Source organism: Marmota monax, unplaced genomic scaffold (assembly GCF_021218885.2).
Source record: "Marmota monax isolate L192 unplaced genomic scaffold, Marmota_monax_Labrador192_F-V1.1 WCK01_AAM20220418_F8-fsc00025, whole genome shotgun sequence".
In the NCBI taxonomy this organism is placed as follows: Eukaryota; Metazoa; Chordata; class Mammalia; order Rodentia; family Sciuridae; genus Marmota; species Marmota monax.
Window position 1 is genome coordinate 13,145,722 of NW_026691950.1, and position 15,264 is coordinate 13,160,985.

Below are 15,264 nucleotides of genomic sequence, written 5' to 3' on the forward strand. Positions count from 1 at the left end.
ATAAAACAGCTCAGAATTTCTAGTAGCTTTCATACTAAAAGCTATTGATATTATTTATTTGGCTAATCCACATTTTATATACAACATCATTTTAAGATTTAACCACTTTAATTTGCAGAAAAAGAACTTACTTTGGAAGTTGAAAGGATGAGGCTAGAACATGGAATAAAACGTCGAGACAGGTCACCTTCTCGTTTAGATACATTTCTGAAAGGTATAGAAGAAGAACGAGATTATTATAAGAAAGAACTAGAAAGACTCCAACATATAATACAACGAAGATCTTGCTCTACAAATCATTTCGCACGTGAAAAACATTCAATATTTAAAACACTAGAAAAGGTAATATCCTTTTTATAAGAGTAATCAATAAGGCAAGAGAGGATCAATAGGAAACTTTTCTGCTTTATGATTGTGTTAACTTTATTCGTAGTTGCTTTTAAAAAGCCCCTAATTTTGATTTTTGTTTTTGTCTGTGACTTGTAGCGTAGGAACCCTGCGTTAATTAGGGACACTACCCAACTACAGCATTTAGCATTCTCATTTTCTGGAAATTAAGAAAAGATTGTATAACTGAGTCATGGGAGAAGTACAGAGGCTTCTGGGTTTCTAGAAACTGGAGCTCAGGGACTCAGGCTGCTGGACATATTCTCTTTTTTTTCTAGAATTTACTTTCTCTATTAACTACATTTTCTCTGTGGTAGCAGAGTGGCTTTGTCCAGATGGCAGACAACATGGCTTCCTGTCATTTCCATCCTTGGTTGGACCAGTTAGGAAGATGTGTCACATTCTGCTACCAGACAACATCTTCACCACAAACCATACTGTGGGAAAAGCGGTAGATATTGAAAGCTGAACAGATTATTCTGCCCATCTTCTACAACCACATTTGCAAGTTGATAGATTAAAGATGTTACTTTGTTTTTGTTTTTTAATTTTTTTTTGTTGTTGTTAGTTGTTTATGGATAGCATGCCTTTATTTTATTTGTTTATTTTTATGTGGTGCTAAGGATTGAACCTAGTGCCTTACACATGCTAGGCAAGTGTCCTGCCGCTGAGCTTCAGCCCCAGCCCTAAAGATGTTACTTTGAAAGCCAGGTATGATGTTGCATACCTCTAATCTAAGCTATTCAGTGGGTTGAAGCAAGAGGTTCAAGGTCAGCTGGGCAACTTAGCAAGACTCTATCTCCAAAAAAATATTTATTTTGTATATATTATTTCTTATTTTTCTTTTATGCTATTGGAAATCAAATCCAGGGTGTTACACATGCTAGGCAAACACTGTACCACTGAGCTACATTCCCAGCCATTTTTTTTTTCAATATTGAGGATTGAACCTGAAAAGGTAATATCCTTTTATAAAAGTAATCAATAAGGCAAAAGAGGATCAGTAGGAAACTTTTCTGCTTTATGATTGTGTTAACTTTATTCGTAGTTACTTTTAAATATCTACCACTAAGTTACATCCCTAGTTCTTTTCATGTTTTGTTTTTTTTGAGACAGAGTCACTGATTTGTCAAGGCTGTCCTTAAACTTAAAATCTTCCTGCCTGGGCCTCCCAAGTAGTTGGAATTACAGGCATGTGCCACCACGTTTGGCCTGTATATATTTTCTAATTACATCTCCCATTGTATGTATTATTTAATGGTGACCACGATTCATGAGAGGTTAAAATCATGTCACTATTTTAAGGCTTAAATTATTTTCAATGTTTGTTGAGTATCATTTGAGTTCTTTAGATTTTTTTCTTTCTTTTTTTCTTTTTTCTTTCTTTTTAGCTTTGGATTTATATGTGTCCCAAAAGCATATATGACCCTAACATTATCTACATAGTAGGTAAAACTCGGGGAATTTAGGGAGAAAGTCATTAAAATCAAAATATTTGATTTTAGAATTGGATGATTTTACCAATTCTGTCGTCTTTTCTCTGTGGATCCTGTGTCCATTGTCAAATAGTTTTGTGTTTTCTGATTAGACTTTTTGCTTTTTAACCTCATTTCCTAATGACCGAATTTTGATTGACAGTTGTATAAATAGTTTGATTTTTTTAGTGTGAACGCTGTCTAATTTATTATTATCAGAATGAAGTGAAAGGGAACTATAGTGCAAGTTAATTTTTATCATTGAATTGTTTATCTTTCATATATACTTAGAATGCAGGAGGGGGAGTTATAAATTGATCGTTTTTATTGTGTAGAAGACTCTTCCACAAAATGGTTGATTGGTTTAATTGATTAAGAATTTATTAAGAAGCATTGAGTAGATAAGTATCTCAAAGCTTTTAACCTAAGTATTTGATTTAGTTGCTTGGTATAAATTCACAATTGAAAGACAAGTGATAGATATTGATAAGGTATTGGTATAATTAGGAGATACCTTTTCTTCTGTTCAACTTAATTTTTTTTCTTGAAATTTTATATTACCTAGCATAGACTAAGAATTAATTTTCTAGAGATCAGAAATTCAGGGTGTTCAGAGTATTTTAGAGTTCCAGTAATAAATTGTGGGTATGGTAGGGAATAATGGTTAAGTACATTATTGAAAAATAAGGCAATTGTGAATCCTGGGAACTGGGGAGTACATTGCCTACCTAAAATTCAGTTACATTTCGAAATATTTTGTATTTTTTTTAATATCTTTACGTTTATTTTTTTAAATTTTTATTTATTTTTTAAATTCTAATTTGTCATGTATGACAGCAGAATTCGTTGCAATTCATACTAATAGAGCACAATTTTTCATATCTCTGGTTATATACAAAGTGTATTCACACTATTCGTGTCTTCATACATGTACTTTGGATAAAAGATAGGAAAAGAAGGACTCAAATTAGCACTGTTTGCTGACGATATGATTCTATACCTAGAAGACCCAAAAAGTTCCACCAGAAAACTTCTAGAACTAGTAAATGAATTCAGCAAAGTAGCAGGATATAAAATGAACAACCATAAATCAAAATCATTTCTGTATATCAGTGACAATCCTCTGAAAGAGAAACGAGGAAAACTATCCCATTTACAATAACCTCAAAAACAAACAAACGAAAAAAAACTTGGGAATCAACTTAACGAAAGAGGTAAAAGACCTATACAATGAAAACTACAGAACCCTAAAGAAAGAAATTGAAGACCTTAGAAGATGGAAAGTTCTACCTTTCTCTTAGATGGGCGGAATTAATATAATCAAAATGGGCATACTACCCAAAGCACTATACAGATTTAATGTAATTCCAATCAAAATCCCAATGGTATTTCTCATAGAAATAGAAAAAGCAGTCATGAAATTCATCTGGAAAAATAAGAGACTCAGAATAGCTAAGGCAATCCTTTGCAAGAAGAGTGAAACAAGTGGCATCGCTATTTTTTTTTCTTCTTTTTTTTTTTTTTTTTGTTGTTTTTGGTTCCAAGATTTGAACCCAGGGGCACTTAACCACATCCCCAGCCCTTTTTATATTTTATTCAGAGACAGGGTCTCATTAAGTTCTTAGGGCCTTGCTAAGTTGCTAAGGCTGACTTTGAACTCACCATCCTCCTGCCTCAGCCTGCTGAGTTGCTGGAATTCCAGGTGTGTGCCACCATGCCCAGCTATTATTTTGTATTTCTTTCTAAAACTGTATTTGCTACTAGCTATGAGTTTTCAATTCCTACCTTTTTACAAACTGTTTTAATGTAGTTTCTTGGGATTGTAACAAACCAGAAAACAAATTGACATTTTTAGTGTCACTAATTTTATCAACAAAACCTTGTTAATTCTGTTTTTTTTTTTGTTTTGTTTTGTTTTTTTTTGGTGTGTGTGTGTGTGTGTGTGTGTGTGTTGGGAAGACACCACCCATCCACGATGGTTCCTATTGGCAGTTTTGAGGATAGTCTGGGGAAAGTGCTTTGGAGTTGGAGGCATAGTGCAAGTTCCAACTCCAACTCCACAAACTGGCATTACTCCATGCAAACCTGTCTCCTCATTTGATGAATAGGGAAACTAGCTACAACTTATTGTGAAAATTAAATGAGATAATTTGTATAAGGGTCCAACATAACACATAGTTCCCAATACATGGCTCATTTCTTTATTATTTGCTGGTTTGAAACAAATCAGATCTAGGTAGAAAGTTCAGTAGATAGATACCAAGTGCCTGCTATGAGAATACAGAGATGAAGAAGACAGTTCCTGTCCTTGGAGCCTTCACATTGCATGTGTATGTCACATTTGTATGCTGGGAATAATAAAGTTGTGGAGGGGAATTAATGATTATATATTAACAATAATATAAATGTAGATATTTAAACTGAACACAGTGGTGCTGTAATCCCAGCTACTCAGGAGGCTAAGGCAGGAGGATTGCAAGTTTGAGGCTAGCCTCAGAAACTTAGCCAGATTCTATCTCGAAACATAAAAAAAAGGACGAAAGATGTAGCTCAGTGGTAAAGTACTCTAGGTTTAATCCGTATTACCAAATAAATAAATAAATACATTGAAATGTAGATATTTAAACAAGATATATGTAGAGTAGAGTTAGAGTTTTTGCTGATGTAAGCCAAATTATGTTCAGGGAATTTGTCTTATTAGGTACCATACTGAGCACCAAACTTGTAGTGAACAAGACCAAATACCTATCATGTCCTTCATAGAACTTAAATTTTAGTGGAACATACTTTAAAAACAAGATTTTTTTTTTTTTTCAGTTCCAGGAATTGAATAAAGGGCCTCATGCTTGCTAAGTATGTGCGGTACCACTGAACAACATCCCCATCCTCTAACTTTTTAATCTCATTTATAATAAGGGTTAATGTAGAATGTATAGAAAAGATTCAGAACTAAAAGAACATAGAAAATCTAAATTAAACTAGAGAATCTGGAAGGATTCCTTGCAGAAAATGACTTTTAAGCCGAGACCTAAATAGTAATGGAAATAGACTGTTAAATCTTTATTCATTGAGCTCTCCTTTTCTAGAATCTGTATAGGCCAACTTTTTTCTGTAAGATTTTTAAATTTAGATAAGTTACAGTTTTCTTTACCAGTTTTAAGCCTTGATCAAGTCCTGAAATCCTGATCTGATTTTGTCCTATTAAACATCTTGCCTTTAAGGTGTCTAGGTAACTAATCTCATCTTTTATGCCTTGATTTTGCTTGTTAGACAAGAGGATAATTTATTTCCACATGGAAGGTGAGGGATATACCTCACAGCTATCTACCATTTATCAAGTCTACATTGATATTGTATGTGCAGTAGATACTGGATAATATAGGCCAGGACTCTTTCCACTGTACCAAATAATCAGATTATTCCTACTTGGGACTTCTACATTTAATATTTCAACATTAAAATACTATAAATTGGGCTGGGATTGTGGCTCAATGGTAGAGTGCTTGCCTTGCATGCGTGAGGCACTAGGGTCAATCCTCAGCACCACATAAAAATATTGTGTCCATCTATACTAAAAAAATTTTAAATAAGGTACTATAAATTTACCATTTTTAGTTTTCACGATAACAGTGAAGATAGTGGATCTTTCCTTTTTCTTTTCTCCTTTTTTTTTGTTGGTTACAATCAAACCCAGAGCCTCACACGTGCTAGGCAAGCACTCTGCAAGTGAGCTATATCCCCAGTCCAAGATAGTGAATATTTTGAATTGTATTGGAAAAGTAGCCTTATTCTTATTTTAGAAATGTTGGAAGTAATTGCTTAATTTGGTTAGTATCCTTAATATACATTGCCTTGTAGAATATTTACATTTGTCTAGTTCCAGAGATAGACCTCAGTAGGTGTGAAACTAGAACAATTGGTGTTGATGTGCTTGGGGAAATTGATCTTAATATTCAGTCAGAGAAAACACTGAGGAATACACTAGGCTATTAAAATTACTTGTACTGGGTGAATAAGCACATATAATAATACCTCCCTTATCCCTTCCCTGGAGAGGAAAGGATCCTTTATAACTAATGGTAAGTTTGGGATAGGTTTCAAAGTTTGTACGTATAGCAAATTTTTATATGCTGCTGATGCTTCTGGTCTAAGGTTATGCTGTAATTTTTTTTTTAATGTAGTTGAGATTGAACACAGGGGCCTCATACAGAGTTATACTTTAAATACCACTAATATGAACATCTCTAGTAGATGTTTGTCAAAGCATCTAAATGATTGTCAAAGCATCTGATGGAATCTGATCAGGTAGAATCATTGGCAATTGGGTCCTTTGCTGGAAACCTAAAGGCCAGGAAATTTGCCCAGTACTGTCAGTGCCTTCATCTACTCTCATTATAGATTAAAAAACAATTGTGTTCCTTAGTTACATTAAAGGAACTTATGTTCTTGTTGTCTGTTAGCTTCTTTCAGTCAGTCTCATCGCCATCATCTTTATGACAACCATGTAATAATGATGATTATAACAAATAATAATTTCTGTATTTTAATTATGTTTCAGGGTGATTATAATTCAGATATTCATCTGATTGCAAGAGAAAGAGATGAACTTCAGCGTATGCTAGAAAGATTTGAAAGATATATGGAAGATATACAGTCCAATGTTAAATTATTGACAGCAGAAAGAGATAAACTAAGTGTCTTATATAATAAAGTAAGAAGTTTGCTATAATTAAGCCAATAGATTATTTAGAACTAGCTAACTTTAATGGAATGTATATGTATTCTTCAGATTTCTGTAACATATGGACTTCCTTCATGATTAGATTTATACTTCTATGGTCAATTGTGTTCTCAAAGCAGAGATTTCCTTCTTTGTTTACATTCTTGCTCTTTTCTAGCCTATTTATGTGTATGGTCAATTAGAGATAGCCTCCTTCTAAAACTACCTGAGCAAGTCTTAGCCTGACTCTGAGCAAAATTTATCCCTGGGATTCATATGTGCCCCAGCATGCATCCCAGGTTTAAACTTGGGTAGCACCACTATTTGAAATATTGGCTATTAAAGACTTAACCTCAAGTGAAGAAACTGCTCGAGGGAAGAGAAAATTGGTATAACTTGGCCCCACTACAAAGCCTAATTTGTCAGAGGGCAAGGTGGGGCCGAACAAAGCCTGGAGTCTATCATCAAAATTTTTCCAATACCAATACCTATGAAGTCTTGTTGCTACTTTTACAGGAAGAGAAGACATGTAAGTTAAAAGGTCCACTTAAAAGAGCTATTTTCACTTTTTGATCTTTTTTTAGGATTTAGTAGTATAAATTGATCTACTTCTATTATTTCCTTGCAGCTGGCATGGATTTTAGCTTTCTTTGTCAACTTAGTTAATTCCTATTTGTCTGCAATCTAGTTTCCAACATTTTGTGGCTGCAGCCTATCAATCTTCTTGTTCTTTTGTTGTTTTTGATTTTATTTAATTTTGATCCTTTTGCTCTCATTTTGTTGGGATTTGGGAAGAGAGTAAAAGTACCATGTGTTCAGTATGCCTTTTTTTAAAACAGGGAACATATCCCAAGTGTTTTTTATTTATATCTTTTAATTCTTTAAGGCTCAAGAAGAATTATCTGCACTAAAACAGGAATCCACTCAAAGCATAGGGCCAAATAATCTCCTTAGTCTTATGGAAAAGGAAAAAGAACTTGCATTATCTGACTTAAGAAGAATTATGGAAGAAAAGGAAGCTTTAAAAGAAAAATTAAAAGTAAGTAGTAAAATTAAATTTTTTTGAAAGGTAACTTATTAAGAAAAATATTTTTGTTCATATATTCTGTGAAGTTACAATTCTGAATATATAATTAAAATGTGGTTGACAAATTATAGTCATGCTGGCCAAATTCAGGCCACCTTGTTTGTGTATGTATGGCCTATAGCTAAAAAGTGTTTTTGCATTTTTTAAACTGTTGAAAAATGCCAGGTGTGGTGGTACACTCCTATAATCCCAGCTACTTGAGAGGCTAAGGTAGAAGAATAGAAAATATGTGTCCAGCTGTGGCCAGTAAGCTGAAACCCTGTCAAAAAAAATCAAAGGCTGAAGATGTAGCTCAGTGGTAGAGTGCCCCTGGTTCAGTCCTAAGTACTGAAAAAATCAAATCAAAAGAATTTTGTTTATAATGTAGTACTGAAATTTATTTACATATTGTCTAAAGCTTTTTTGTGCCACAATGGCAGAGGTAAGAAATTGCAACAGAGACATTTGGCTCTAAAGCCTAAGATATTTAGTATCTGTTTTTTTTTTATTATTATCAGAAATCAAAAGGAAATTTTTCATATGAAGATGGACATCTTTTTTTTTAATAACAATTTTATGGAGTTTTTTAATACTATACAGTTCACCCATTTAAAATGTACAATTCAGTGGTTTTCATTTTATTGACAGATTTGCATGATCATTTCCACAATAAATTTTAGAAATTTATCACCACCACAGTAAGAAACCTTCATACCCATTAACATCACATCCTATTTCTCCCAAGTTTCCTTAGTCATAGGCAACCACTAATTCACTATCTGTCTCTGTGCATTTGCTTACTACGATGTTCCATATAAATTAAATAATGGCATATATGAATCTTTAAATATTTATTATTATTATATGTGTATATTTTTGCAGTGACCTTTGCACTCCACCACTTGGTCATTTCAACAGATACCAAAAAGATAAGTGCTTGTGCTAAAAGCTACCATATTGCATAGACACTAAATTCCCAATCCAAATAAGTAAGTTTTTAGGTCTGACTTCTCTCATGGGCATGATGTTTTCAAGGTTCATCAAGAATGATGCTGTTATGAACATTTGTATACAACTTTTTCTGTGGATGTATGTTTTAATTTGTCTTATGTATGTACCTGGTCATATGGTAACTCTGCGTGATTTGCTAAATTTGTCTTTAACCATTGAGAGGCCAGGCTGTTTTCCAAAGTTGACTATACCATTTTTTATCCCACCAGTAATGATTAAGGGTTCTAATTTCTCCACATTCTCACTAATACTTGTTGTTATCTTTAATGGGAGTGAAGTATCCATTATGATTTTTATTTGCATTTCCCCTGTGGCTAATGATGTTGAGCATCTTTTTATGTGCTTATTTACCATTTTTTAATCTTTTTTTTTTTTGCCTCATATTAGCTTCTAAGAGTTCTTTAATAACAGCTCCAATAGATTTGTGGTTTGCAAAACATTCCCCCATTCTGTGGGTCATCCTTTTACTTTTTTTTTTTAAGTTGCAGTTGGACAAAGTACCTTTATTTTATTTACTTTTCTGTGATGCTGAGGATCAAACCCAGGGCCTCGCACATGCTAGGTGAGCACTCCATTGCTGAGCCACAACCCCAGCCCCCTTTTACTTTCTTAATATGGTATCTTTGAAGCACAAAAATTTTTAATTTTGATGAGGTTCAATTTATTCTTTTATTACTTGTGCATTTGGTTTCATATCTAGAGGCAATATTTTGTATTTCCTATTTTCTCCCCAAAACATATTTACTAATACCTGTAAAGCACATAATGGTGCTCAGCATATTGTAAGTTCTAAATGTTGTTATTATGGAATCCATAGTTTTCTAGCAATTAATATTATGAAATTAATACTTTGAAAATAGCAGTTAAAATCAGGAATAAATGCAAGCATTTTAAAGGTAGTCTTTATGTCACAAATTTTCAGTTAATTTTTTCATTCCAAAAATACAGTTTAAGAATGCTTCTAATTGCGATCTTTTGGAATACTGCCTTCCAGAAATTGTTCTCTTATAAAAAAAAAAAAAGTGTTAAAATTACCAAATAAAAAACTTCTGTGCAATATGGCAGCTTTTAGCACAAGCTACTCACTCACTCTTTTCCATATCTGTTGATGCTCAAGGAATTTAAAAATATGATTTAAAAAGTGCAGTACTGGAAACTGGAAAAAAGCAATATTCAAATTACCAGAATACTTCTGGGTTGTGGGAAACAGTATTTGGTGATTTTATGGTAGATCTTTTACTTAAAAACTGAACTAATAATCTCAGTCCTTGAGCTTCCTCTAGTATCTTTGTTATTCTACTACTCACTCATTTGTCAAATCCAGGCAACTTTACTAAGCTCTCCCTGAAATCTCTTGTATTTCAGTTAATAACCAAGTCCTATCAGTGCTACCTCTTAAATAATGTTAAATATTTAGTAAGCCTTTCCCCATGTGGGAGATTCTGTTCCAAATGCTTTTTATATGAACTCTCTCAGTAAATCTTTTGTTTAATTGGCAAAATTATTTTATTTATTTTTGTTGATTTTTTTAAAAAAAAATCAATGACAGTAAAATGCATTATAATTCTTATTACACATATACAGCACAATTTTTCATATCTCTTTATATGAAATATAAAGTATGTTGACACCAATTGATATCTTCATACATGTACCTCGGATAATGATGTCTATCACATTCAACCATCCTTGCTAATCCCCAGCCCTCTCCCTTTCCCTCCCACTCCTCTGCCCTATTTAGAATTCATCTATTCCTCCCATGCTCCCCCTCCGTACCCCACTATGAATCAGCCTCCTTGTATCAGAGAAAACATTCGGCATTTGTTTTTTAGGGATTGGCTAATTTCACTTAGCATTATCTTCTCCAGTGCCATCCATTTACCTGCAAATGCCATGATTTTATTCTCTTATTTCTGAGTAAAATTCCATTATGTATGTATGTCACATTTTTTTTTTATCCATTCATCCACTGAAGTACATCTAGGTTGGCTCCACTGTTTAGCTATTGTGAATTGTGCTGCTATAAATATTGATGTAGCTGTGTCCCTATAGTATTCTGTTTTTAAGTTTTTTGGGTATAAACCGAGGAGAGAGATAGCTGGGTCAAATGGTGGTTCCATTCCAGATTTCCAAGGAATCTCCATACTGCTTTCCAGATTGGCTACACTAATTTGCAGTCCCACTAACAATGTATGAGTGTACCTTTTTCCATATCTCTCATCATGCACAAAACTCAAAGTGGATCAAGGACCTAGGAATTAAACCAGAAATTCTGCATCTAATAAAAGAAAAAGTAGGCTCTAATCTTCATCATGTGGGATTAGGCCCCAGCTTCCTTAATAAGACTTCTATAGCATAAGAATTAAAACCAAGAATCAATAAATGGGATGGAGTCAAACTAAAAAGTTTCTTCTCAGCAAAAGAAATAATCTGTGAGGTGAATAGAGAGACTATATCTTGGGAGCAAATTTTTACCCCTCACACATCAGATAGAACACTAATCTCTAGGGTATATAAAGAACTCAAAAAGCTAAGCACCAAAAAAACAAATAACCCAATCAACAAATGGGCCAAGGACCTGAACAGACACTTCTCAGAAGAGGATATACAATCAATCAACAAATATATGAAAAAATGTTCGTCATCTCTAGCAATTAGAGAAATGCAAATCAAAACTACTCTCAGTAAATCTTCGTAAAGAAGCTTTTTACTGCTTAGAGGTAAGTTCTATGAGTTACAGTGAGTTTAAATAACTTTCAGAAGCTTTCCCAGCTGTAAGTCACAAGGAATCTGGCCCCTAAGTTCATGTTACTTTCATTTAAATTTGTTTACTTTTTTGTGTTTTCCTGCTACCATCTTATTTGGGTCATTAATCTGCATATCTATATTAATAGTTTCTTTACTTCACCTTGGGTCATTGTTATGCTTTGAATATGAGGTGTCCTTCAAAAACTCCTGTGTTAATACTGAATATTCACAGGTAAATGATTGGATTGTGAGAGTTGCAATCAAATTAGTCCATCCTAGTTTGAATGGACTGATTTGGTGGTGACTGTAGGCAGGTATGGTATGGCTGGAAAAGGTGGGCCTCTGCAGGTGTGTCCTGAAAAAGTTCGAGTTCTCTGTGGTTCCTTTTCTGTCCTCCCTCTCTCTGCTTCCTTCGGCCATGAGGTGAACAGCTTTCCTCTGTGGAGCCCTTAGGACATGATGTTCTGCCTCACTGTGGGCCCAGAGCAATGGAGTTGACTGACTGTGGACGGAAACCTCTGAAACTGTGAGCTCCAAATAAGTTTCCCTCCTCTAAGTCGTTTTTGTGAGGTATTTTGTTCATGACAACACAAAGTTGACTAAAACAGATTCTGAGAGGTGGAACCTCATCAGTGGATTAATTCATTTGATGAATTGATAATTTTAATTGACTACTGGGTATTAACTATAGGCAGGTGGGGCATGCCCCTTGGGTGTTATTTTTGTTTCTGGCTCCTTGCACATGGGTGTTTCTGGTTCCCCCCCCCCCCCCACTTCTTGAATGCCACAAACTGAGTAGCTTTCTGCTATTGTGTCCTTCCACCATGAGCTTTTCCTCACCTTGGGCCCAGAGCAGTGGAGTCAACTGATGATGAAGCCTGAAAGATTGAAATCTGAAACTATGAGCCCAAAGTAAACTGTTCTCCTCTAACTTGTTCTTGTCAGGATTTTTTTTGTGGGGGTAGGGGACTGGGTATCAGGGATTGAACTCAGTGACACTTAACCACTGAGCCATATCCCTAGCCCTATTTTGTATTTTATTAGAGATGGGGTCTCACTGAGTTGCTTCATGCCTCACTTTTGCTGAGGCTGGCTTTGAACTCATGATCCTCCTGTCCCAGCCTCCCGAACCACTGGGATTACAGGTGTACACGACTGTGCCTAGCCTTGTCGGGTATTTTAGTTACAACCATGAAGTGCTGACCAATACAGTCAATCTTTCAAAGATATAAGTCTGATCATGTCCCTTCCTATTTAAAATCTATTAACTTCTTTCCAAAGACTTCAGTATTTGGCCCTAGCTTCTTTTCTACATACTCACCTCTGCTGTTTGCCTCACTTTTCTTAACGTTCCAGACTTAATAGACTTTTTTTGCTTCTAACCTTCCATATGAAAGATTCCTTCACCCCTTCCAATTCCTTTGTCTAGCTAATTCTTATTCATCATTTATGTTCAGATTAAATGTCATTATTCAGACAAAAAAGAACATAGACATTAGATTCTTTTTGATATATGAGCATAAAGTTCTGGCCACATCAATGTTTACAGCAGCTCAATTCACAATAACTAAGTTATGAAGCCAACCCAGGTGCCTTTTAATAGACAAATAGATAAAAGAAATGTGGTGTATATACACAATGGAATATCAGTCTTAAATAAGAATGAAATTATGGCATTTGCCGGTAAATGGATGAACTGGAGACTATCATGCTAAGCAAAATAAGCCAATCCCAAAAAAATCAAAGGCTGAATGTTCTCTCTGATATGCAGATGCTAACACACAATAAAGGGGGAATGAAGAACAGAAGCTCATTGGGTTAGAGGGGAATGAAGGGGAGGGGTGCGGATGGGAATAGGAAACACAGAATGAATCGGACATAACTTTCCTATGTTCATATATGAATATACAGCCAGTGAAGCTCCACATCATGCACAACAAGAAAAGAATACTAATTAGAATAAATTATACTCCATGTATAAAGAACAAAAATAAGTAAATTTTTAAAAACTAGCCCTGTGTTTATACTGTTGACCAGCCTACTCTTGAAACTCTGATCTTCTGTCTGGTGTTGTATTCTATTTCCTGTCTTTCTGTTCTTGTATTTTTTTCCTTCATGCGCTGTTTTGCTTACATCTCTTATAGGGTATATTCTTAAGCTTGTTACTTAACCTACTGAACTTTTCCCTTCATAGTTGTGCTAATATAGGTTGACTTGTAAGTCTTTATGAATGAACCCATACCAGTCTGTGTCTTCTGCTGCAATCATGTATGGAGGTAGATAATGTAAAAACATGAGAACCTATTATGCTTTTTTTCTTCCTATACTTTTTATTGATGCATTATAGTTGTACATATTAATGGGATTTGTTCTTACATATTCATACATGCACACAAAGTAACAATATAATTTGGCCAATATCACTTCCAGCTGTCAGGCTTTTTTTTTTTTTTTTAAACCAAAAGCATGGTTTTTGTAAATTATCTAATGATTTTGTTTCTAAAACATTTCTGTTTTATCAAAAGATAAATATAATAGCATGTAGACTTACATTACTTACTTTGGTTGTTTTGCTTTATTGTCTGATATAAATGAACATTTTCTATAAAATTCTCTTTCAGAATATCCAGGACATGAATGTTTTTGGCAAAACAGAATTAGAGAAAACTATTGAACATTTGACATGTGTTAATCATCAGGTAATTTATCAAACCAAATTGGGGTACATTATGTATTGTATTAATGCCTATGTCAATTATGTTTTTTCAAAGTATTTTTTTAGTTATAGATGGATACAATACCTTTATTTATTTTTATGTGGTGCTGAGAATCAAACCCAGTGCCTCACATGTGCTAGGCAAGCGCTCTACCACTGAGCCACAACCCCAGCCCTCAATTATGGTTTTAATACAATATGTTTTTAAAATTACAAAGTAATATGCTAGTAATGTTGTGTAGCAGAGAATAGGAATATGTACACTCAAGGCTGATTACTTGGGTTCAAATCCTCCTTTGTCTCCTATCACCTATAGGCAAGTTACTTGACCTGTATGTCCCTCAATTTCTTCAAAATGTAGGAGTACTGTTAGTACTTCTTAGGGTTTTTGTGAAAATTAAATGGATTAATAATACATATGAAGAATTTAGAAGCATACTTGGGCCAGGTGTGGTGGCGCATGTCTACAATCTCAGCAACTCATTTGGTTGAGACAAGAGGATGGCAACTTTAAAGCCAGCCTCAGCAACTTAATGAGACTCTAAGCTACTTAATGAGACCCTCTCTCAAAATAAAAATGGCTGGGGATGTGGGTCAGTGGTTAAGCGCCCCTGGTTTTAATCCCCAAAAGAAGCAGAGTGTAAGCATTTGTTAGTTGTTAGTTATGATTATTGTGGTTTTGGTCTTATAAAAATAATTATATAATACAGTCATAGAGTAAAAAGTGAAATTCACCCTTGCTGTTCATTACAGTCATCTCTTAATATCCCCAGGGTATATCCATTCATATACCATAATCTGAAGATGCTAAAGTACGCTATATAAAATGGCATAATTCTTGCAAATAATCTGTGCACATTCTCTCATATACATTAAATCATCTCTAGATAATTTATAATGCCTAATACAATGTAAATGCTATATGAGTAGTTGTTATACTCTCTTGCTTAGTGAATAATGAATAGAAAAGGCTGTACATATTCAGTACAGATCCAACCATCATATTCAGTCTATAGTTCGCTGAGTCTGTGAATGTGGAACCCATGGATACAGAAGACCAACTGTACTCTCTCTAGAGATAGGATTTTTAACAATTTGGTGTGTTCCCAACAATCTTCTGTTTCATTTCAATTAAGTTCTA

At 34.3% G+C, this 15,264-nt stretch overlaps 1 protein-coding gene across 3 annotated transcripts in view; it reads left to right on the plus strand.

Moving 5' to 3' along the window:
- Positions 1-15,264, plus strand: part of Cep135 (centrosomal protein 135) — a 75,219-nt gene that overhangs the window by 24,063 nt on the left and 35,892 nt on the right. For all 3 annotated transcript variants that reach the window (XM_046465616.2, XM_046465685.2, XM_046465820.2), the window contains exons 11-14: positions 119-342; positions 6,421-6,573; positions 7,469-7,621; positions 14,029-14,106. In XM_046465616.2, the coding sequence (XP_046321572.1) occupies positions 119-342; positions 6,421-6,573; positions 7,469-7,621; positions 14,029-14,106 (608 nt within the window). The remainder of the gene's footprint in view (positions 1-118; positions 343-6,420; positions 6,574-7,468; positions 7,622-14,028; positions 14,107-15,264) is intronic.